The sequence below is a fragment of the Cyanistes caeruleus genome, chromosome 2, assembly GCF_971803275.1.
Source record: "Cyanistes caeruleus chromosome 2, bCyaCae1.hap1.1, whole genome shotgun sequence".
In the NCBI taxonomy this organism is placed as follows: domain Eukaryota; kingdom Metazoa; phylum Chordata; class Aves; order Passeriformes; family Paridae; genus Cyanistes; species Cyanistes caeruleus.
In genome coordinates this window covers 117,871,939-117,896,254 of record NC_141702.1, presented here as the reverse complement: position 1 = coordinate 117,896,254, position 24,316 = coordinate 117,871,939, and the positions used below count along the sequence as shown (strand labels likewise).

General features: G+C 43.1%; 1 protein-coding gene across 8 annotated transcripts in view; it reads left to right on the top strand.

The window, feature by feature from the left end:
• REL (REL proto-oncogene, NF-kB subunit) overlaps positions 1-24,316 on the top strand; it is a 44,110-nt gene that overhangs the window by 2,885 nt on the left and 16,909 nt on the right. For 2 of the 8 annotated variants that reach the window (XM_086874999.1, XM_086874997.1), the window contains 6 exons: positions 863-923; positions 1,217-1,280; positions 1,952-2,052; positions 16,793-16,935; positions 19,562-19,710; positions 23,532-23,623. In XM_086874999.1, coding sequence (XP_086731125.1) covers positions 16,843-16,935; positions 19,562-19,710; positions 23,532-23,623 — 334 coding nt within the window. In that variant the 5' untranslated portion in view covers positions 863-923; positions 1,217-1,280; positions 1,952-2,052; positions 16,793-16,842. Of the gene's footprint in view, positions 1-267; positions 1,281-1,951; positions 2,053-11,780; positions 11,960-16,792; positions 16,936-19,561; positions 19,711-23,531; positions 23,624-24,316 lie in introns of those variants that run through there. The other 6 variants (XM_086874998.1, XM_086875000.1, XM_086875001.1 and 3 more) reach the window with 6 other exon arrangements.

Genomic DNA, 24,316 nt, shown 5'->3' with positions numbered 1-24,316 from the left:
TCCTGATTTCAGTGGCTGTGATGTCAGTGGGGAAACCCTGCTGCACTTTTGTATGTCCTTGTGCAAAGGTCTAAAAACGTCAAACAAAAGCAAAGCCATTACTTAGAAAAGTTTAAGGCTACAGAATAGAAACTAACCACAGGTTCTCAGTGACTTCTAAGCAACACCACATTATTTCATCAGCTCCTGCTTGTATGAGAACTTCAGCCTGTTCTCAGTCACTGTTTCTTTAGCTTACATTGTTTTGGTTTTTGACTATTCTTAAGAAGACGTTTTGTTGACAAACATGGGATAATCTATTTGTTAAATAGTGGGTACTGCTAGTACCAATGTTTAAGATGACCTCTGATCCAAAATAATTGGACAGAGTTCCCACCAAAAGTTCCTTATTTGTATTAAGTTCTGGAATTAAGTATCATACATTTTTTTTCCCAAGGCTTTCTTTCTGCTATAACAGATGAATCCAAGTTGTAGAGCTTAACCATTTATGAAGGGCCAGACAGAAATTTTGTGGCTAAGACCAGAAACTGAAGCCAAGTTCCCTGAATGTGTGAGACCCTTTTTCTTTAGAGTCAGGTTGTCTATGCCCACAATGGGGATTCCCAGTGCATAAGTTACTGTATCTGGCTAAGGATTGTTTTAAGGGTTCTGTATTTCTAGAGACTTCTGACACCAGCTATTGATTTTTAATCCACTGTTTAGATGATAGCCCACTATTCTTACTTGTTGCTTTTCTACAGGCTTGCAAATTAAACAACTTTTCCTTTCAGACTATCTTCCTAACAACAGCAATAAAAAAATAATAAATTTGTTTCCTGCTTATTTTCATTTCTCCGTAAAAAAATGTCACTAATAATTTTAGTGCAACCCACAGTGCCACAGGACTGCCAGATGCAAGTTAACACCTTATTAAGTGCTCACAGGTAAGTTCTTGTGTCCTAATGTTGTGGGGGTGAGTGAGAGTGCTAAGGAGGAATCCCAATAATGCTTGATAGTTAAACTGCAAAAAAAACAGACTGACTTATTTTCTAAGAAGTATCTCCAGAAAAAGAATGGATGCTAAGTGTACATATTTATTTTAAAACATTATTAATGTTACATGTGTGAACTGGTATATTGCTATATCTTTCTGAAAGAATAGCAGAGTTTACAGTAAATTTCTGGAATCCTTCTCCCTTACAATACTTCAGTACTTACATGAATGTTCTGTTTGCAGGGCCATGGACTTTTATCACTCAGAATTCCAGTCAACTCAAGTGGAAGTGTTGTCTGAAAGGGAGGTGTGTGACTGGGTCCTTGACTCTTAACTGTTGTGTATTGCTGTGAGTGTGTTATTGCCTGACCCCAAATTTAATAAACTTATTCCCAGAATCAAACTTGTCCAGTGCAGTGAACATGCACAATGAGCATGTCTCCAGCACCAAGGATGTGCTGTTGCTTCATAAATTAAAGTTTCTTAAAGCCCCTCAAAGCTGCAAAAACACTCAGTTGAGAGAAGCTGATGTACCCCTTCCCTCTTCCAGCTTTAGGAGGGTGAATTTTCTGAAATTCCCAAATAATGCTGTTGAGCAGTCTCTGCTTGAGCCAAGATGGAGATTCTCTTGTAAAGGGAACCACAGAGAATTGTGGCTCCCCTCCATCTTACTGAGGCCGGGCCAGGAGTTTATGAAGATACCAAACATCTGTTCACAGAGCAGGGCTGTGCATATGCCATTGGGAAGCTCTGGGCTGGAAGACAGCCAGTAACTTTTGCAAAAGTTGAAAGAATGGTGGGTTAGAGGCTTGTGAAGGGGAGGATATTGCAAAAGAGAAGTGGACAGGGTTGCTAGAGCATAGAATGGCTGTTAAGGAGAGGGGAAAAGAGCTCTTTAGTAACACATAACTAAGCAGTAGCTACTTTGCTATGTATTGTTTCTATGAACCATAATCAATTAGGGTTTTATCATTCTAGGAGGTTTTTGCTGCCACCTTCATCCTCAGCATGCTTGAGTCCTTTCCTGGCTGGAGAGTTCTGCTTCATCAGCTGCAGAGAATGGACTTGCCTGTGTGTAGGTAGGGAGCCAAACACTGGTAAAGGGAGCAAAAGGAACACCATGTTTATTTATCCCTGGTTTTTGTTATTTCAAATTAATTACAGGGATGTTTTTGAGGCATGGTTGTTGACCACACAAATATAGGCTGTTCATAATGCATATAGTCTGGGAGAAACTGTAATTGCTATGCTAAATGTAATTTATTCTGTGGTTCCATTCAGCTATACATTTAATTTTATTTTTCCATTCTTCTTCTAGGGGCACTGGTAAACATTCTTCTAAGCAGGGATGGTAATGATGAGACAGTAATTGTCTGAGTAAATTATCCAAGTGGCCGCCTTTCTTTTTTTTCACTTCCTACATTTCTGGTGTCCTCTGGCATCAGAACAGAAGTATATGCTAGTCTTAGGCTATGTAAATTAAAAGTTCTGTCTACATCACAATTAAAAACATGTCAGGTCACATGGTTTCCACTTGACCAGTTACAGCAGTGCTGTTTTGCAAATATGGTTTTAACCGTGTTGCAAGTGTGAAGCCCTGAACTGACCAAGTCTGTAGTAACTGGGTCACCTGCCAGAGTTTTTTGTGATGTAGGTCATGGGAATATTTCCAGAAGCAAAAGTGCTGTAATTGCATAGCTGTACCAGTATTTATGTTGACATTGAAACTTAAAGATGCATATTCAGGAGGCAGAAACAATACCATGTGTAATTATGATACGTACAAGGAATATAAATTCTAGTTTTAAAAAAATCCAGCGGCGAAACAACGTGAATTCTTGAATTAATGTCATTATTTCAGATCTGTTTCCTAATGGGGGGTTTTGCACCCCAAGAGCACAGGCACTGCCCACTGTTGGGCAAAGAGAATTGGGAGCAGTAGCATAAGAGAATTCAGGAACCCAAAAATGAATCCAGTTCATCACATGTAAGGGTTGGGTTGCCATGCAGCTGAGGAGCTGTAGTCTCAGACCATCCTGCTGTGCTGTAGAGGCAGGATGAAGAATCCCTCCCAAATTGTCCCGAAGCCCTGGCAGTTTCAACATAAACAGGTGAAAATGGTGAAAAGGGGTAGCAGCATCAATATCCAAGACAGCATCTGTCATGGAATGGAATGTTATCTTGGAAAGGAACCTCAAGATCATCTGGTTCAACCTTTCTTGGCAAAAGCACAGTCTAGACAGGATGGCCCAGTGCCCTTTCCAGCTGAATCTCAGAAGTGTCTAACACTGGGGAAAAGAAAGCTGGAATTAATGAAGGAGTTAAGGACAGGTGGAATTAAAGCTTTCCTTGCAGCAGCAGCAGCAGCTTTCTCCTGGGAGCCATAGTCTCACTTGGTGGGTCGGGTAAGTTTGAAAGACTTGGGGCAGTAAAAGTCTCTGGATGTGAATCAGCTCTCACTGCCAATCTCACCATTGCAACAGTCTCTCTGCAGGCTGTTTATAGGGGGTGTGGAGTATAATGAATATTAATTAAGTGTGGTAGCCAGTTTTACTTTAGGCAAGTGTCTCTGCTATTACCATGTCTGAATCTCCTGGAATCAGCCAGCTACAGAATTCACTTCTCTATAGCATCCATGCCTTTGGGAACAGATTTGGTTTCTCTCTTACTGAACTCTGAGTCTCTAGTATCTCTGAAACTTTGAAGTGGAATTAAACCTGGATTAGTTAACTCGCAGGATTTTGCAGGGTAAGAGAAGGTGGTAAGAAAAATTGAAGTGGCTGTATTATTTTTTAAAAGTAACAAACTTCTTTAGACCTATAGATTTGGCTTTTTATCTGTTCTGTTTTTTTTTTTTAAAGCAAATGATTATGTATATGGAGAGAAATGCTTTTGAAATTCAGTGGGAACGTTGGTCTCAGTTTAATTTCATTTACGCCGATGGTTATTTATGCAGGTTTCCTTTTAATGGAAGCTCCTGGAAAAGGCACAGTCAGCTCTCTTTGGCTACTTTTCTTGGAGATGAGAGCTCAAGATAGTACACAGAGACTACAGTTCTCTGCCTTGCACATGGACATCTTGACCCTCTTGTTCTGGGAGAAGCAGAAAAGCAGGAGTATGGGAGCAGTGGGGGAAGCAGGATTTGTGTGCCCTGTGAGGAAATCGTGGTGGTCCCCATGAGGGACATTTTATTGAGACACCACAAAGCCAAAGGTGTTGCTCACTATAATTATGGCAGTGGTATCAAGGGCCTTAAGGGACCATCTGCTGTGACAACCAGGAGTAAAGCCAGTGGGACTTTAATCCAAATGTCCTCCATTCCTTACTTTCTGCTCTTTTGATCCTGGAGCCTGTAATAATTATCTTAGAATCCACGGGGCTGGCACAGGGGAAAGCTTTAGGTAGCAGGTGCCTGTCTCAGCCTTTGAGGAGCAGAGAACTGAAGAGGTTGACTTTCAGCACTGCTGACTTGACTTCCACCCCTGTGTCTCATTGGAAAACAATCAGAAGTGGAGCTGGGACATCAGTGACTTTAATAATTTGTCTTTTTTACATCTGCCTGTTAAGGAACCGTTCCATAAAGCATTTGCCTGTTCTTTATATTCAGCTTTATATATGACATTGCCTTTGTTCTAATTAATCCTTTTGGCCACTGGCTGCTGTCAGCTCTTTCTTGGGTTAGGCCTTCTCCCTCTTCTGGTTCCTGCATGTACTTGCCAGAAGCAGCTTGTGGTGTATGTTGTGTTTCCATTCAATAGGCTGTGTCTAGAGCTATTATTTCCACTGCACCAAGCAAAAAATCAGTTCAGTTCCTTTTTTTTGGATGTGTATTGCACAAGAGATCTCTTGAAGAAGTAGTCTTCTTCTTGGTTTAAAATATTATATTTTTTAATTAAAAAAAAAAATCAGATTGATATGTGTATTCTTTACTTGCATACAGTGAGTAAGTGCATGGAGTATTTTTTTCAGGCATCTGAAAATGCTCTGAGTCTCACAGTGCCTGATACATGGTAACTAAGGCACAATATTTCAGATTGAAAACCCAGAGGTTGTTGTTTGGATTTGATCTGTTTTCAACAATATTAAGGGTTGCAAGTGGAAATCCTGTGCAGGTGAATGAGTATTTATCAAACTCATTGTTATATGAGAGGTTAACCACAACATTGATTAAAAAAATAATGTCGAACTTTCCCCAAATGTCCTAAAAGCAAAATTGACAGGTCATGTAGTAACTGCCAAATGAACAAGACAATGAAATAGCAAAACTCATCACTGTTCTGGATGAGAAATCAAGGGCTTTCAACCCTGTCATTCAGAAAGCTCAGACTAATAATGATAGCCTTACAAAGATGTAGGCCTCGTTAATAAATCTACATTATTTTAGTGCAGCATGGCAGTAAATTGGCTGCACAGGCACAAGGTGCAGACAGCAGCAGGGTGAGCAGCCTGGTGGTGGCTTACTCCGAGTTGATTGTGGCCACCGACTGCTGGTAAGGCTTTGCACGGTGAGGTGGCACCTGTGACACACAGCCCCGGGCAGTCTGTAAGAAAGGGCTAATGCAGGGCCAGATAAGATGTGTAGTGGCCAATTTACAAACTGCAGGCTTGCTTTGCATGTGTAGGAGGACTTGATGTGTAAAAGGTGTTACGTGTTTACTTTTGGCCTGAAGAGTGGTGTCACTTTCTGTCATTCCTGGGTGTGATCCTATAACTGTACAGATCAGAACTGCAGGAGTCATTGCATTAGAGGTTGAAAATTAAGGTATGAGACTTCAAATTAAGAGGAGATATATCTGGTGGGGCTGTACTGAAACAGGGTACCTTTTTCACCTCTTTAAGGTGTCACCTGTCTCTCTCTGCAGCTCCCTGAAAGGAGGTTGTGGCCAGGTGGGGCTCTTCTCCCAGGCAAGCAGCGATAGGACAGAAGTCTTAAGCAGCACCAGTGTTTGTGTTGGACATTATGAAGAATTTCTTCACAGAAAGGGTGACTGGATATTGAGTTTGGCTTCCCAGGGAGGTGGTGGATTCTCCAACCCTGCAGGTATTCAAGGAAGGACTGGATGGTGGCACTCACTGCCGTGGTCTGCTTGACAACGTAATGTTCAGCTAAAGGTTGGATTCTGATCTCAAAGGTCTTTTCCAACCTAATTGATTCTGATTATTGGCTGTAGATACAATCTTTTGAGATTCTTGAAGCTCAAGGGGATGTTAAGTAGCTTAAACTCCTTGTGAGCCCTGAGGAAAAAGGGAAGTCCTGTAATAAAAAACTGGATGAGCAATTGTTATCCTGTGGATAGTGGATCCAGTGCGTGATGACTGGCTGGTGTGTGCTGGAGTCTGGGGGAGAAGCAGAATTACTTTAGGCATACATTGCCTGTATATTTTTATGCAGTTTTCATTATAATCCAAGGTACTTTAACAGCTTGCTGTTGCCAAAGGGACAATTCCTATCCTTCCTTCTGCCTCCTTATGTTTTGTGGCTTCCCTTTGAAAGCAGCCACAGTGATCTGGCTAATAGAGGTAATCTATTTTGAAAAATTCTGGGTTGAAAAAAGGTTGTTTTCTGCTGACTTAACTCCTTCTGCTCAGCTTGAGCTCATCTCTTCCCTAAGTTCTCTCCCTGCAGCTCTGCTGCCTCAGATGAATCCTGGCTGTGTGACCACTTCAGAGGTCACTAATCAGCTTCACTGTAATGAGAGGCTTTTATGCAGCACAGTGGAAAATGAAAACACTGCTCCATCTTTTTCTTTGCCTGCCAACAAACATTTGAAGTTTTTTCTCTGTTAAGTAATGCAACACCCAAACTGTGGGATGTGTTTATAGCACTGGGATGAGTAGAAGAGAATAGGAAACACTTGAGAGGGCTGGGGAAGAAAGTGCATGAGGAGCTCTGCTCTGAATACTAACTCTGGAAAGGAAGGAGTGTGAATTAGAAATTTCAGGGAGGTTTATCAATTTCTCAGGCTAAAAATACAGTGTTATGCTACAGTTCCATGACGTTAGCACTCTCTCAGGAAGCAGGCACCTCTGCCCAAATTTGTCTTCCAGAAACTTGTTCTGGCCTTGGTGCCACCACATTCCTTCCTGCTGGCAGAGTCGTTCCTGTGATTGTACATGGAACTGGCTCCAGGAGGAAAACTGAGCCCGCCAGCAGAAAAAAAACCCAAACAATAATCTTGTTCCCTCCAGGTTACTTTTCTGCATGTTCCTGTATCTCCAAAGGAGTGCTTGGAACAGTGCAGGAATGCTCAGGAGTCACCTGGATGGAAGGAGACAGGGAGGGGACGCTGTCTTTATCTGACACTACTCCAGTGTTCATTTAACTATCATTGTTTTGTGCTTGGCACTTTCACGTAATAGAGTGGCTCATTCCCTGAAGAAGTTGCATCATGAGTGAATAAGGCAGAAGTGTGGGAGCAAGGAAGTATCTTCTCTGATTTTTATTGGGGAAATTGAGGCTTAGAGAATTAAACAACTTGCCTAAGAGTAGAAAGGCTGACTTGCCAAGAGCCAGATTCCAGTCTTCTGAATCACAGCCTTGCACCTTATCCACAAGACCAGCCTTTCTCTATTAGCATTTCTTTTCTCTCCACCCTGTTTTGAGGGAGGCACAGGTAGCATTGTTCTATGTCAAACAAACTTAGAGTGTGGTACAGGAACGCTTCCAGCAGAATGACTGGAACAGCCTTTGAGTTTAACATTAATCTGGAAGCCATGAGTTTTTTGAGAATGGCTTCTTCATTGGAACCTTCCTCAGGACCAATAACCACAAAAGCTTTAACCACCAAAAGGTCTGATAGTGTTTAAGTAAGACACCTCTGGGATTAAAACATATACTTCAAACAGCTAAAGGTTTCCTGAAGCATAGAGGGTTGGAAATTTCTAACCTGGCAGTAGGTGAGGCTTCAGATAGAGTGGACAAGAAAATAGGACTTAACTTTATTTTTTAAGGAGACAAGAGAGTGATTTTATTAATACTATTCTTATTCCTAGTATGATGTGCCTTATTAGGGAGCCATATGCTGCAAGTGCCTTAGTGTCTGCTTAACCAGGCCAGTGACAAGGGCCTTATCTTTGATCGAAGTCAGATAGCTGGGAACAGGAAATAAAGACTTAACAGTTTGCCTGTGCTGCTCTCCTGTCACAGCCAGCTTCATTGAGCAATGCCTGAGCTGAGCACCGCTCTAGGCTTGACAAATGCCATGTCAAACACTCAGTCCTTGGCTGCAGGAGGTTTTAGTGCTGGCTTTTTATCCCTCCTCTTTACCGTTCCCTGCCAGAGCAGGGAGCTTTATTCCTCATAGCAATGTAGGTGTTAACTGTGCTAGCACAGCAGCCAGTGAAAAGCAACAGGGTAGGACTCGTCCTTGGACTTGATAAGTGGAGAGAAATGGAATCTTAAAGCACTTGCTTTAACTGGAAGACAGGAAGTGAAGCACTGGATCAGACTGGCCTAAGAATTCTGGTATCTCGCCTCTGGCTATAGCCAAAGTCAGCTGACAAAAATAATAGTGAAGCACCTGGCTTTTGTTATGCAATGCTGCAGGAGGGGAATTCCGTCCTGTTTTTGCAGAGATCTGCATATACCCAAAGCTATGACATGTTCTTACATTTCATGGCAGTTGCTGATGAGGTTTTTGTGATTGCCAAAGCTATACTGCAATCCTCTAGTTCACCTCACTCTCCTGGGATAATCCCTGTGCCGGGGATTCCGATTGCAGCGGAGCAGAACTGCATGCGGGGTAGTCAGGGACAGAGGAATATCCTCATGGTTGCATGGCTTTCTGTAAAACCTCTTTAATTTACTTGGGTTTTTGTCTTTTTCTTGGGAAGGCTTTTTGGTTCCCATAGAGTTTAGGAACATGAATGTTTTATAAAACAGCTATGCTGGTCTTAAACTAAAAGCTTCTGTTGTGCTTTTCCCTGGCCATTGGCTTATGGCTACTGCTAAAGAAAACCCATCAAGAAAACATCCTGTTTTTCATGCTGTTCTTCCTCCAGTCACTTTGTCCAGGATCTTCCTGAGCCAGATCTAGTCTGTGTGTTCTGATGATGGGAGCTCATCAATTTTACACAATGAAACTCTTCCCATGGTTGGTTGTCCTCTTATCACAAGTTGTTTTATTTGAATGAAGAGAGATTAAGTTTTTGGGATGCTATGAAAAGTGCAATCCATTCATATTTTTTCTTAAAAATAATACGAAGGAGCATTTTGTACCAAAGATGCTGGTGTGTATGTGAGATACCACCTCAATTTTGAACGTGCAATCTTAAGGATTATCTCAGAGTAGCCTGTTCCTGCAAGCCCTAAGAATTAGTTCAAAAGAACTGGGGAAAAGTAGGGAATGTTTATTATGTTTTAGTCATAACACAGTATTTGTATTGCCTGGAATACTGCCCTTAATTTCACATCGGTTTAGATTGTGTACCCCACAATAAAGGTTCCCTTCTGAAGAAATCAGAAGATACTTCTGTTTTGAACCACAGCCTCCTTGGTCAGTGTTTACTCAGTAGTGTCATGGGCTGGAGAAATAGGTGGTAGCTAGGGATATAAATTGTATTTAGGGAAGCAACAAAACTAATTCTTTCTGAGATGCTACAGTTTATACTATCAGAGTTTTGGAAAACCAGCCTGAGGAGAAGTAAGGGAAAGTGTTTAGTCACTTCATACATCTGTACTCACAACTTGCTTTACATCCAAACTCAAAACTCACATCTACAGCTTCAGCTGTACCCCATGGGAATTGCACCCCTTTGCTTTTAAAAATCCTGTCCAGATGAACCTCTGTGATCTGCAGGGATGCCCCCAAATTGGGAACATTTCTCTGGCTGTTCAACCCTGTGAATAAATACTTGTACAAAACTTGCCCCACAAGGTGATCAATTAAAAAACAAAAGTATCTTCTAATATGAGTTGCTGACAAGCTGATTGTTTAGATGAGGCACTTAGCAGAGAGAACTCAGGCTGTGCATTTTCCTGTTGGCTGCTTTTGTTTTAGAGCAGCACAATTTTATTTGTGGTCTCTTTGTCAGTTTCATGCTTTGGGGTCATGTGTGCTGATGTAGGTAAAGTTTAGGTTTGATTTAAAATATTGGATCCACTTGACTGCTTTATTATATATTATCAATCATAGGGAATCCAAGAAATCCCTGAAGACATACAAGTCCAGTCTGAATTTCTTATACTTTCAGGACACTGCTGGTTTGTATCTTTTGTGTTGTTTTGTTTTGGCTTTTTTTTTGTGGGAAAGAAAATAAGAAATTACGTTCTTCTGACAAGAAACTAACCCACACTCCTGGAATTATTTTATTATAACATCTGAATAACGTATTTTTTTCTTCTCTTTAATCATCCAAGGCTAATGTCACAGACATTTTGATTATCCTGTGTTCTGCCTAGGATTCTTCCACTCCAATTTCAGTTACAAGTTTGACAGGGGTACACCAATCCTACCATGTGACAAACCATGAATCTTTAATGAGGGAAGTTTTGCTTGTGGGGTGGAGAAAGATAATTTTTGTTTATAGGAAATATGAGGATAGCTGAGCAAAACTAAGGTTATAAAGAAAAGTCCTGTTGAGATGGACTACAGAGCAGGAAGAATAATAAGCATTTGGCAGCCTCTTCTGCTTAGTTACATGGCTTAGTGTATGAATTTGCAGATAATAGAACAGCATTTTCAGCTGTGCTTCATTTCTGTACATTCCAATAACCTTAGCTTTAGAAATAGGATAGCGGGGAAAAAAAGCAAAAACCTGTTTGTTTTGTACCTCACTTGAATGTTCCTTTGGGCTTTTCTTATTTTATTAATCTTTCTTTTTCAGGGATGCTAATTGATTAAACTGCATTTTCACATGGGACAGTTTATTCCACTCCAGATTAAAGATTTAAGAAAAAAAATTTAAATTTTGTTGTTAACTAAGGAGTCTTACACCACAGCTAGGTGTGGCCTTCCTGTTCCTTTGTGTTCCTCTTTTTTCAGGTGTTTTTCTAAATTTTCCCCCAGATCTGTTTGTTACTGACCTCTCCACCTGGTCCAAACTTGGGGCTGTTCCCAGTGTTCCTTCACCTCATCTCGCTGTGTCGGTGCCAAGCTGGGAGATTCAGGATCTGGGGTGCTCTGAAGGCTTGGTAGATTTAGAGCTGGTCATTGTGACTAAATCAGCTTGTTGGTGACTAGTTCTTACCTTACCTTACCTGCAATGTTGGTCTATCCCTAGTACGTACAGCTTAGTTACCGGATCACAGAATGGGCTGGAAAGGGCATTCAAAGCCTGTCTCGTTCCAAACCCCCTGCTTTGGGCAGGAACATTTTCCACTAGACCAGGCTGCTCCAAGCTCCATCCAGCCTGGCCCAGAACACTTCCAAAGATGGGGCATCCCCAGCTTCCCCGGGTGGGCTTGTTCCACTGCCTCACCCCGCTCACGGTGAAGAATTCCTTGTCAGTATCCAATGCAACCCTGCCCTCTGTCATTTCAAGCCATTCCTCCTCGTCCTGTCACTACAGTCCGTGGTAAAAGCCTGTCCTTGTCCGTCTTATAAACCCCATAGGGGGCTTAGGTAGGCGCTGGAAGGCTGCAGTACTGTTTTCCCTTCTCTGGGCTGACAGCAGGCTCCATGCAACCGAGAAAAAGATGGGTAAGGAGAGCGGGGGGTGTAGGAGCGATGCTCTGCAAGGGTGAGGCTATGGAGCGAAAGAGGCTGTGGGTGAAATCCGAGCTGAACTTTGTTTCTCTGTGCCGTGTGCCGGCGGGCCGGAGCGGAGGGGAGCGCGGTGCCCGGAGCGGGGTCCCGGGGCGGCGGGCGGGGCGGGGGCGGCCCGGCACCGCCCCGCGGCTCGGCGCTCCTCCGCCCCACGGGAAATTCCCCCTGAAAAGGGCGGCGAGCCCGGCAGCCGCGGCCGTCGCTGAGTCCCTGCGAGGTGTGCGGGCCCGGGCCGGAGCCCCGCGGCGCAGAGGCCGGAGCGGAGCTGTCAGCATGGCCGGTGAGCGGCGGGGACGGGCGGGGGCGGCCCCGGGGCCGCTCGGCTGGGCTGGTGGCACCGCAGGGCTACAGCAGCCGCGGCTTGCTGCTGCCAGGCGCGGGGGCATCTTAGGAGGCGCTTCTGCTTCTTCTCTTAAGTCTTAAAACTGCGGAGTGGAAGCGGCTGGGTGTCAAATAGGCGCGGGGGTCTGGTGTTTGGGCTGCAGGCAACAGGCTGGAGGTTGGGTGATGCTCGTCAGGATCCCGTTTACATCGGAACTCGGCTGTGAGAATGCAAATGAATGAGAAATAGTGATGGCACAAATGCAAAGTAATGCAGATAAGGGATCGCGCTTTGAGTAATTGCAACAAAAAGCACAATAAAGTTTCTAGAGGCTAAGTTAGACCGAGTTCGTCATCCTTTCGGTCTCTCTGGTATCTTAGGGTTAAAAAAAAAACCCTAAATTTAAAACTTGGCTATACTAATTAGAATAGTATTTCTAGGCAAAGCTGCTTTTCAGAACCTGAGAGTGTGTGTGTTCTGTTCCCACTTAGCAAGCTACGAACTTTCACTCCTGATAAATATACGTGTGCTAACAATCGACGTGGAGAAAAAACAGCCGGTGTTGTGCTTTAAATGTTAGGATGTATTTTAGATCGGCAACAATGAAGAGAGAGAAGTTTCGGGGTTTTTTTTTCTTCGCGTCTTTATGTATTTTCAGTGTAATTAGGAAGCAGATAAGGAATTTTTTCAGCGGGGGAAGTTTATAACTTCCTGGTACTAGCTAGCTTTTCTCGTGTGCTTTTTTTTTTTTTTTTTTTTTCTCTTTTTCTTTTAGTTGCCGTTTTGTAATGTAACACGATAGTAAAGAGGAAGTTAATGAGCGTTGTTTGGTCTCTGTTAGAATTTGTGCAGTTTATGGGGCCGTAGGTAAATTACTGCGTTTCCAAATCAAATCCTGTTAGGTTTCCAGTTTCTTTTACTTAAACCGGGGTGTACTGTAACAAAGCTTTCAGTATCCCCCCTCTTTGCCTGAGGTGTTGCAGAAGGTTACAAGTGGATAGATTCTTGCTTTTTTAGAAATGACAGACTTAGGGCCGCCAGGGATTTGTTCAGAGCAGTGACATCAGAGTTAAAGGGTGACACTTCTCCCAGCTGGGTCTCATTGCAGTCACCTCGGGCCGGAGGGTTTCGGGTGATACTTTCACATCTTCCACAAAGACCCACAGCTGCTCTGCTTTCACATGCAGATGTCGATGGAGAGTCTGTTCACCGGGGGCACCCTGGCTGTTCGAGAAAATGACAAATTGGGCAGTTCCTCCAGAGCCTGCTTGCTTGGAGCAAAGGAATGAGGCAGAACCCTTGAGCGGGCTGTCACTTTGCTTGGTGGCAGCGTGTCACACTTCCTCCCTCATGGCACAGGCTGTGTTGAACTTTAAAACATGGATTTCTTGTCATGGAGAGGTCTGATGAAAGTCTGCTCCGAGTTTTAGGGATTGTCCTTTTGTTCCTCTTCGTATTGCTCAAAATGTGAGAATAAAACACCCTTTAGTTCTTGGATGAGCATAACTGGCTGAACTCTCAGAGCTGTCACTGCTTCTGCTTCTTTTCCTTGCTGAACTCTCAGAGCTGTCACTGCTTTTACCTCTTTTCCTTGCATATATAATTGGGACACTTGATCTCCCATATTCTCTTTAAAAGTATTCAATATTGTATTCAGGGCAGGAGGGGGAAAAAGCAATTCAATAATAAAAGATTGACAGGCAGGTTATAATGTGTAGCACAACGTTTCTATTGCTAGCATGTGTATAGGCAATTAGAATTAATTACAAAGACAAATTAAACTCTTAAGAACTTAGATGAAGGATTAGCTATTTTTTTTTTTCTTTTCTCCTATTTCAAATGCTTTATGGAGTAGTTGTGGGCAGGCAGGTAATAAATATGAGTAGTTGTGCATTTCTCTTCCAGAATTAGCGAGAGTTTGGGTTTTGGCGTATCTCAGATTTGTTTGACAAGCAAAGTGAGACCTGAGGACAGGTCTGTAGTGACTCTGTGGGAGCTAACAGAACTCTGTGTGTGTGTGAGAGCAGATTGTGAAATAGTTAAGCTGTGCCACTTCACAAGCACATTGCTGATTTACAGAAATAGGGAACACTGGACACTCGGCTGCAGGGTGTTGGTAATGCCCCTCATCTGCACAAACACTTCTGTGTGTTTCCTCTCTACACAAAAACGTGATGACACTGATAATCACAGCAGAGATGATAACGTGATTCTTGAATAGAGAGAGAGGCAGCCAAGACCAAATGAAGTTTAATGTTTAATCTCTGGAGGCTGCCGCGTCACCGAGCTTTACTTTCCCACAAGCACACCTGCTGCCGAGCGGTGGGTTTACCTTCAGTCACATTTGCTTCAACCACAGCCCTGTAAAGATCACTGAGCCCAGAGTTTTAAAATCAAGGGCTCTTGAGAGGTGAGAAAATAGCCCTCTCAAGTGAATATTAATAGAACATGAAGGGAAATCGTTGGTTAAAGCAGCAAGAGTTAAAGACCTCGAGTGACTGCGCTCTTGTAGTTTCGAGTGGCGAGGCTCTGGCTAGTTTTGACAAATACGAAGTCTGTGGGTGTCCTGCACGTCTGCTTAGCAGCTATGTAAGCATGAGAATCTCCCAGTCAGGAGATTAGTAGGCACTTTGCTGTAATGTCATTTTAACTTGTAAAACAGATTTTTAATTTAGTATATGGATACTTGTGTTTGTGCTGATCAATGCAGTAGCATAAGTAAATTGAAGTGTGAAAGTTAAAATAGCCATACACAAATGTGTGAGTGTGGTTTTGTGAGAAGCTCAGACTTCTGCTCTCCCTGAAACCAGCTTTACATCATTTCTAGGCTTTTTTGTCATCAATGCCTGCCTTCCCCTTCCCTTTTCCTGGACTTGCTTGTTTTCCAGAAAGAGAAAATATGCAAAGCTCCTCTAAAGGAGAGTTAGGTAGAGAGTGGGGAAGTATCCAGAAAAGGGATCCTGAGTAACTGCACCTTGACTAGTGGCTAATTTGTATTTAATGTGACAGCTCATGGCTGGTGATAAGAAAGGTATTTAAAATCTACCTGATGGGAGGTGATCAGTTTAGAAGCTGCATTTTGACTGACTTTTAGAAAGGTCTGTAAAGAGTCCTCAACCACAGTTCCCAAAGGTTTTGACCCCAAGCACAGTCTGAAGTGGAAGTGCATTGTGCTTGTGAAGGTTTTGCAGAGGCTCCCGTTGTTGAAGACCATCCCAGCACAAGCGCTGCTCTCACACGGTGGTGGATGCAGTCACACCGCTGCCTGTAGGTGTGGGACAGATAAATGTGCTTTCAGGTCAGACTGAGGTGATGTCTCAGATGCTGTTCTTTCCATCCATCCCTTCTCTGCTGCTCTTGATTACTTTATCTCTTAGGTTATAATATTTTCCTACTTTGGGTATGAACTGCTGCAGCGCTGGAAATGTTTTGCGGTCAGCAAATCCCAGGGATAAAGTTCAAGCCTTGTGTTGGTAGGGGTGCCTAAACCATTGTAGGTGCAGCAAAAGAGAAGCCTTTATTATGGAGTTAGGGTTGGAATCCACCTCTTTGCCAAAACCTGTGTGCTGTGGATTCACAGGCAGCATAGACCTTGGGCAAAAGGAAGTAGGGGTTCTTTTACCCTTTCAGCACTTTCAATATATTTAATAACTGTTTTGCTTATTATGTTGAAGTCCAAGCACTTTTTTCTCGGTGCTGTGCCACAGGATATTGTCTGTCCTGTTTGTTTGTGATGCTCAGCCTTGCTTGAGGAGGATGCCATTATATGAAGATGACAGAGAGCTCAGTAGACATTTCCATAAGCTACGTTCTTCTGATCGTGTAGCACTGTGATGATTCAACTTCACCAATATTTACTCAGCCTCTGTTTGTTTTTCACATGCCATCCCACTGTTGTCACTGTTTGATTGACTGTCCTGTTTGATGTTCTTGGTGAGATATATTAAATAGCTTGTTACTGTCTGGTAATAAAACATCACTTGAAAAGTACTTAGACTCTTGCCAAGTTCACATCTTTCTAACCCCCCCATTTAAGAGTTCTGCTGTCTCTTATTCTCATCTATCACTTTGTGTTTTCTGGAAACCTCCCTTCTGACAAGTGCTCAATAGCTTTTCTGAGGTTTCATTGTCTGGGGAGATACTGCAACTAGAAACCAGCCCCATGGGAGATGGGCAGCTCAAAATGTAGAATTCAATACGAGCAATCAGGTATTTTTTGAGCTCACAGTGATAGTATTCCTCCCAGTAGGGTGGGGTTTTTTTTGCATAATTTGAATAGTTTCTGCTGCACTGTGATAGGAGCTAAATCAATCAATTCTGAGCAAAAATCTTCACTTTCAGAGGATGCTTAAGAGAGCACAGCAGTTGACAGCACCAGTGCTTGGAGAGGACAGCCATTCTTAAAACTGCATTATTCCTAAAAATGTTAAGCATTCCCTCAAAATAACGATTTGGGTTTTGTTGTACAAAGTCTTCTTTCATCAGACACATCTTCTATGATGGTTATAAGAAGCTACATTCTAGATGAAATGGAGGGAAGGGTGTCTTTTTTTGCTAATTATTTCTGTGGCATTGGTACCATGGATCCATCCAAATCTGTTCTCTCCCCTTGTACCCCACCTTCAACATGTCCATGTACATAAAAATAAAGTAGAGTAGATTTTCTGATAAGGTAGACCAAGTGGAAAAATGGTAATGTATAACAGGAGTCTAGAAATTCTAATTCTTGCATCTTCTGCTGCTTTTTAAGCTCTACTGTGTCCTAACATTTGAAAATATTTTATTTTTAAGGTGGCCCTGAGCCCTACATTGAAATATTTGAGCAACCCAGGCAAAGGGGCATGCGTTTCAGATACAAATGTGAGGGAAGATCAGCAGGCAGCATTCCAGGAGAACACAGTACTGAAAACAATAAGACCTTCCCTTCCATCCAGGTAAACACCGCTTTTATCCGGGAATTACCATTGCCCACGTTACCGTGGTGCTCGTAGCTATGTGTTGGACTCTGCACAGTAAATACAATGCTTTTCATCTCACCTTCTGGGATTCTTTCCTTGGCATGCAAATGGAGTTGCAGCGGAGTGGGAAAAGAGTTACTTGCTCCTGGTCACGAAAAGATTTGGTTTACAAAAAGAGGAGAAGGTGCAGAGGTGGTTTACAAAGTACTGCTAGAGGGGACGCAGTGAAGACTCGAGCTCTGGGAGCCACTCATTAGCAGCTTTCTCTGTATGCACGTTTGCTCTGCTTCCTTAGTTAGGTGACGTGGGTTTGGTTTTACGGTTTGGACTGCAGCACAGATTTTGGGAGAGCGTTGAAGGAATTTGCCTACAGAACGTGGAAAGGCTTTGAAACGTTGCTGGGCACAACATGAAAGAAGGCGCTTTGCACGAGCGAACCATCGCCCGTGATGCGGCAGGTGGGCTCTGCAAAGGACACCAGCGTGAAGTGTGTGAAGTCAGAACTTAAAAATGAACTGAGAAAGGGGAATTGTGTCCTCAGAGCGTCTGCAGTGATGATGAGTTGGGTGGTTGCACCATGGGTGGTGGGTTGGGAAATCCAGAGTGAAGGGATTCAGAGGAGCCCGGAGAGCTGCGATTAAAGCAGGGATGAGGACAGAGACTGGGGAGCTGGAATGGAACCACTTGGGCAGTAGCTTTCATAGGTTGGACAAAGGAGACCCATAGACAGGTAGGGTAAGAGAAAAGAATTTCAGGTCCCCTATCTGATCTTTGAGTTGCCAGTATTTCCTTGATCTCTTTCAGTCTGGAGGAAGTCTGTCAGAGCTGGGATTAGAGGAGAAAGCTTACATTTAAATGGGAAGTTAGTTACGAGTGCTTGCCATCCTCCTGCCCAGGAGCAGAGGCTGTGTATCTGTGTTTGCAGTGTGCAAGTATAAAAAAACCAATGTGGAGCCCAAAAATGGAGTCTCTGGAATCACAGCAGGAAGCGAATAGAGAAGTAGTGAAATATGACAAATACGAGATGTTTCATCTTAAAAGGCACAAAAGCCCTTTAAGAGGGAAAGTTGGAGAAGGAGAGTGTTGGCAGTCATGTGTTGAGCAGCAGAGTGAGTCTCTATTGCATAAAGCAACTGTGGAAGCTGGTCCAGCCCTGGAGCCAGAATTACTAAGGGAAGAAGCAAAGAAGGTTTCCCTTTGACTATCACAGTGCCAGATTTGGTTAGGGAATGCAGGAAATGGAGATGGTGCCAGACTCATTTTTTCATCACTCTGCCAATTGAACAAGGAACTGTGTGGGCTGTTGGCAAGAGTAGAGGCTTGCACAGACTCTCAGCCTAAGTCTGTGTCAGGGCACAAGCTGAATGGGCTGAATCAAGCCTTGATTCCTCTTTTCTTGGACTGTGCTGTACATGAAGGCCGGGCAGAGCCCAAAGGGGAGATGGGACAAGGGTATGTGACTATGCAAGCCTGGCCAAGTTTGTTCTTTTGAAAGGTGACTATTGATGACAGAGCTGATTGTACTGATAGCAGGTGATTTCTAGGTGAATTCCTGCCTCCCTGAAGCCCGTGGGAGGCGTTAGTGCTGATCGGGTTCCAGGGGAGTCCCCTCTAGAGATGGAAATGTGAAGAGAGGGGCCAGGAAGAGATTAAATTTCATGGTGTGGTTATGAAGATGAGCATCAAGGGGGAACTGGGGAACCAAAAGCAACTAGATTAGGCTTCATGTTCATGGGGCTGGGTGTGAAATGAGGGAGAAATGATGTAATGGTTGAAGAAAGTGAAGGAGCAGTGGAAGTACCATTTTAAGGGTAAAAAGTAACAGTGGCTTGTATGAAGACTGAATGGAGCCAAATTGGAGATTGATGCAAACAGATGATTACAGGTAAAAGAGCACAGTTCAAGTCAAGAGGTTTGAGGTGTTGACCAAAAAGGGTTGTGATGGATCCTTGGAGTCTCAGGAGGAGGAAAGAAAGGGAAGGAGAGGAACTGTGGAAGTGGAGGAGGAAAGCTCACCTCTGCACAAATGTGTGCCTGAGCAAGTCTTGTATTTGCTTTCAAGTTTTTATGTGTCAAGCAATTTAGGCCAAACTGTTTTTCCTCCTTTTTTTAATTTTACACTCCCCCACACTCGGTGACTTCACTGGTAGCCCTATGCTTGAGTTTGCTTTTATGTACCTGAGAAAGGAGCATTGAATTAGCTGATGACTGCTGTGAAAGTTCTGGTAGGAGCTTGAGACTTTGGTACTCCCCCAGCTTGAATGTAAGATTGAATACTCATCTGAGAATTAGTTGGGAAAAAACCCAACAGCTTCAGAGGGGATTGTGTCATGCTGCATCTGTTAAGATCCTCTTTCACTCCTTAGTGTTCCATGCACAGGTAAAATCCTCATCCCTGAGGCTTTTTGAGGTTTTTTTCCCTAAAATCCTTGGAGGCAGACTTGTTCTTCAAGTAACATTTCTGTATGGTCACCTGCATAGCTCTGGTGTTTCTTCCGTAGAGCATTTCAGGATAAAATTTATTTTCTGTAACAGGTGGGGACTGATACCTAAATTCTTGAGAATATCCTGCTTTTTTTGTTGTTGTTGTGTTTTTTTTTAGATTCTGAACTATTTTGGAAAAGTCAAGATAAGAACTACACTGGTAACGAAGAGTGAGCCCTACAAGCCACACCCTCATGATCTGGTTGGAAAAGACTGCAGAGATGGCTACTACGAGGCTGAGTTCGGGCCAGAACGGCGAGTCCTGTCGTGAGTAATGGTGTTGCATGGGACTTTGATTAATTATGCAAGTGATTTGCTAATCTTGTGTTTTAAAATGCATACTAATGATTAAAATAGCAATTAGAATGCTGTCTTTGCTGTAGGTTACTAATCCATCTCTGGGAACTTCCCTTGGAAGTATTTCCTTCTTTTTTCAATACTCCACTTGTGCTTTTTCTTTCCTGTCGCCCTTTTCTTTATCCATTCTCCCAATGTCTGTCTTCTTTTCCTTTCTCCCACTTACTTTTTTTAGCTTTGTTCATTAATACATCTTACTCTTGAGCATGACTCTTTCCTGCATGTAAAAATGATGAGTAATAGAAAGGGTAGCAGCATTAGAATTCGTATTTCGTGGTGATGAGGGAAGTTCACATCTTCCATAGAAATTATATTTGGACTTTCTGGAGAAAGTTTGTTGTGGCTGAGTATCATGTAATCTAGAAGATAGTGGCTGTGACACATCTAGAAACGTGTTATTATCTGTCACTGTTGTTGCCTGTTGTTTGGGCAGGGGTTTTTGGAGTGAAAATACAGATTCCGCTCAGGCCCAGCTCTGAAGAGTAAGTGTGCCAAGGAAGGATCTGCTTGTGGATGCAGAGAGGAAAACTCAGGATGTGTTCTCAGAGCATTTCTCAGAGCTATTAAGAATATCTGAATTACAGTTGTATTTGATGGTGTTTCCTCTAAGTTTACCAAGTCTCGTGTAACAAAATAAAAGCAGAAAAAGCTGCAGCAAGCATGGAGTGATTATTGCTGGAGAGGGGAATTTAGAACTGGCAAGCTGTTCGTGGTTCACAGTTTGCAATGAAGGAAATATGGAAGTAGGCTATTGCTTTGGGGTAAGCATAACTGACCTGGGAAGAAAATCAGGTGAATATTTTGGTGTATAAGTAGCTCTTACACACAGCTCTCAGGCCAATGGGATTCTGTTGGTGTTGGTGAAATTACTCCATGTTTACATGGGTTTAGTCAGTAGGACGCTATGAAAGGAGAGAGCTGAAGACACATCTGTTTTGAAGGTGGTGATTGCCTGACAGTGAAATAAACAGTGGAGATGCTTCTTCAGCATCCAGCCCAGGCTCGAGGGATCACGGATGTGCTGCAGTGTGTTCTGGTGGCACAGGGCACGCTGACTTGCAAACATCCTAAACTCCAACAGGACCTTGCACCTCCTTCTGACCACCCATTCACCAGCTTCCCCTTTGTCTTCTCAGATCAGGCTTCCTCAGCCAAGGTCAAAGGAAGTCCTCTGTTCTGGCCCATCCCACTTCCTCTCCTCAGCCCTGTGCCTGCTGATCCGAAGCAGAAAAGCCCGATTGCTTAACACCTTTCCTGGCCCTGTGTTCCCATCACTGAGTGCAGGAAGACACTGACGGTTGTTTCTCCTTTTGGCATTTTTTGGTTGCACAAGGTTCACTGTGGAGGCACGAGGTGAGCCTGTTAGAGAGGCCATTGCAGGATGTCACACCAAGGAGCACTGGGATGCTCTGCAAATATTTATTTGCAGATTGTGATTTCATCTCCTTTACGTGTTTGCATCGGGTCCTGTCCTTTGGCATAATGCCACACCTCTGTTTCACTTCAGGCACTGCTGCTTGTTTGCTCCATCCATGAATTCTTCTCAATATTTTTAGGATATGAGCCTCTCAGTTTCCTACAGAATAGTAAGTGGGCTGCTTTCATTTTATTGATAATGTGAAACTGTGAGCTTTGTGTTTGACACTGGAGATCCTGATGGGAGGAGGCTCGACACATTCCCTTTGAAATGTTTCCAGCATCGGTACACTCATTTTTTTTTAACAAATCATTGGTTGCTTTAAGATGAAAGAACAGTATGATCCATAATTGGATCTGGATGTTTAAAGTCATTTTCCTTTTTGTGGCTGGTGACTCAATCTTCACATTCTTCTCTTCAAGTCCATGTTGGAGAAAAGCTTCATCCAGTACTGGTGAGCAGGAGATGTCCTCTGTCAATAGTGTTTCTGGCTTTTTACTCTTGCTGAGCATCCCAAATTGAGCAAAAATCCAATTTTTTTTTTTTTTTACTCCTCCTCAGTACAAGTGGAATTATTAATCACAGATTTTTGGGCTGCTCTGAGTAATTACTCTGCTTTCTGCTGTTCAAAGTTCCCCATGTTTTAAAGTTCCCAAGCGTTTTGTTCTGCCTGTGGTATAATGATCTTTGTACTGCTGCCCAAACTTGATCAGAGCCCTCCCTGGCCGAGACATCAAGGCAAGAGTATGAAAGTCAGAGCTTGTGGGGCTGCCTGTGTATTTTTACTTCCTAGTTTCCTCTCTCTACAAAGATGATATTGCTTTTTTAGATGTTTTTCATTTTTTCTTTCTTCCTACTTCTCCCTCTCTCTTCTCGTTATCTCACTTGCTTCCTGTCAGCGCCCGTCGATGTGAAACCCCACAGCCCTGCTGGGGCTCTTGGCAGTTCCTCCTCTGGCCCAGCCTCTGCTTAGGCGTGGTTAAACACACTTTCACTGTGACAGCTTAGAAAACATTGATAATCTGAGAATTTCAGGCTGCTGAAAAGCCTCCTGTCCATGAGAGGCTTCGTTTGGGGGTAAAATAAGGAACTGCCCCTGTCTGTGGGCTTTGAAGTGTGCTTCAAACAGTCTGTGGAGTACAGTGGGTGTCCTGAGGAGGGGGAAACCATGTGTGCTGTGATCAAGCCCTAAAGAAAGTACTTCCTCCAGGAGCAGGTGGAAATAGGATTGCTCATCAAGGTGCAGTCCCAATCTGAATGTCAGTAGCCGCGATATGAAGGCAGGGTGCTTTAGTGAATTACGAGATGCTGCTGTGTTTAATTTTCCCCTAGGTCACGTCATGTTCAGCTTGCAAAGGAAGCCTGTGCCTTCCTCTAGTGAGCAGAGGTTCTGGAAGCAGAGTTTGGTGGCAGAGGGTTTGGCAGACGAGGGAGTTCAGGGAGATTAAACTTAACATCATGCTGGGATGGTCTTGTTCAGAAGTGTACAAACACTCTTTGCAGGAACAAGGAGTATCTTTAGGTGCAGCAAGATGCTCTTCTGCTAAAGCAAGGAAGGTTTGTGGGGTTTCAAAGGAAGGGAAATAGCTGGGACTTCTTGAGAAAGATGCCTACTGGCATAACCCATCTTCAGAGCTTATTGTAACATCATGAAACACAGATTTTTTTTTTTGATTTTTTTTTTTTTAACTTCCTGCTTTACATCCACTCAGCTTTGATGATGTCATGGTTTTTCCATGTGGGAAAGAGTCAGCCTGCCTGGGACTCCCCCCACCTCCTGCATCATGGTGACCTGCACTTTTATGCAAATCAGGAGGAGCTGCAGCTCTTCAGAACTTTTCCATAACTATGTGAGATTTAAAAACCTGTTTTGACCTGTTAAAAAAAACACATTTATAATAGTATTTAAGACTTACATTCCTTGCTAAAAGCGGGAGAACAAATCCTTTAACTAATACAAATTACCAGATTTATTTATTGCAAAAATGATTGCCACTATAAATCACCCAAGACTGAGTATCTAACTTTTTAATCACTGTAGGTTTTACTGCAGGGTAATAATTTTTAATATGGAAATACATATAGAAATATGTCCTCAATAATGTAAATTATTTAGAATTTTTTTTAGTTTTTTTTGTTTCTGTGTCTGCACTTACAGGAAAAACAGCATCCTGCTCTTCTACACCCTTCTCAAAAGAAGCTTTTTAAAATTTCTTCCACTGGATGTTATCACATTCATTAACATGAATATTTTATTTAATAGCCTACACTGAAGATGTTATTAGTTGCTGAAATCTTGCCACATATGCTTCAGTTTTCAGAACTTGGGCATTCAGTGTGTGAAGAAGAAAGACCTGAAAGAATCCATTTCTTTACGAATCTCCAAGAAAATTAACCCTTTCAATGGTGAGTGGAAATCAGCTGATTCTCTTGGCAGGGTGATGGGGTTTTGTTTGTCCTGTCCTGCCTTTGCTTTTGTGTTGGAGCTTTATTTTGTGTTGGAGCTCTCTTTCTGAGGAACAGTCTTCCCCTTCTGTGTCCCTCCCAGTCTTTCTTCCCAGTCATCACATGATGACTCTATTTGGACAGTTGCCCCTTTTTTTTTTTATATTGAGTTTTTGTGATTCCCAGCAGCAGTCTGAGTTGCTGCTTGGACAGAAGGAATGGGATAGCAGCAGAAACCTTTCCTGGAAACTTCTACAAGTGTCTTGGGAGTTGGATTTCCCCACTTTTGGCAGTGATGAGAGCAAAAGACTGAATTAGCATAACTCTGCAACAACTTAAGCCAATACAAATCTCACTTGCCACTTTCTCATCTCTTGCTGTGTTTTTGTGACCTGGTCAGGGGGCTGGTAGCCCCTGGGAACTGCCCCTCACTCGATTTCACAACATGGGAGCTCAGAAATCCACAGCAGGATTGCAGTCTCAAGGCTGGGTTGGCCAGGGTTCGGAGCAGCCCGCTCTGGTGGGAGGTGTCTCTGCCCTTGGCAGGGGCTGGAACAAGATGATCTTTCAAGTGTCTTCCACCCCAAACCATCCTGTGATGCTGTGGTTGGGCTCATCAAGGTCAGAGGCAGGACCTGCTGCTGCAGAACCACA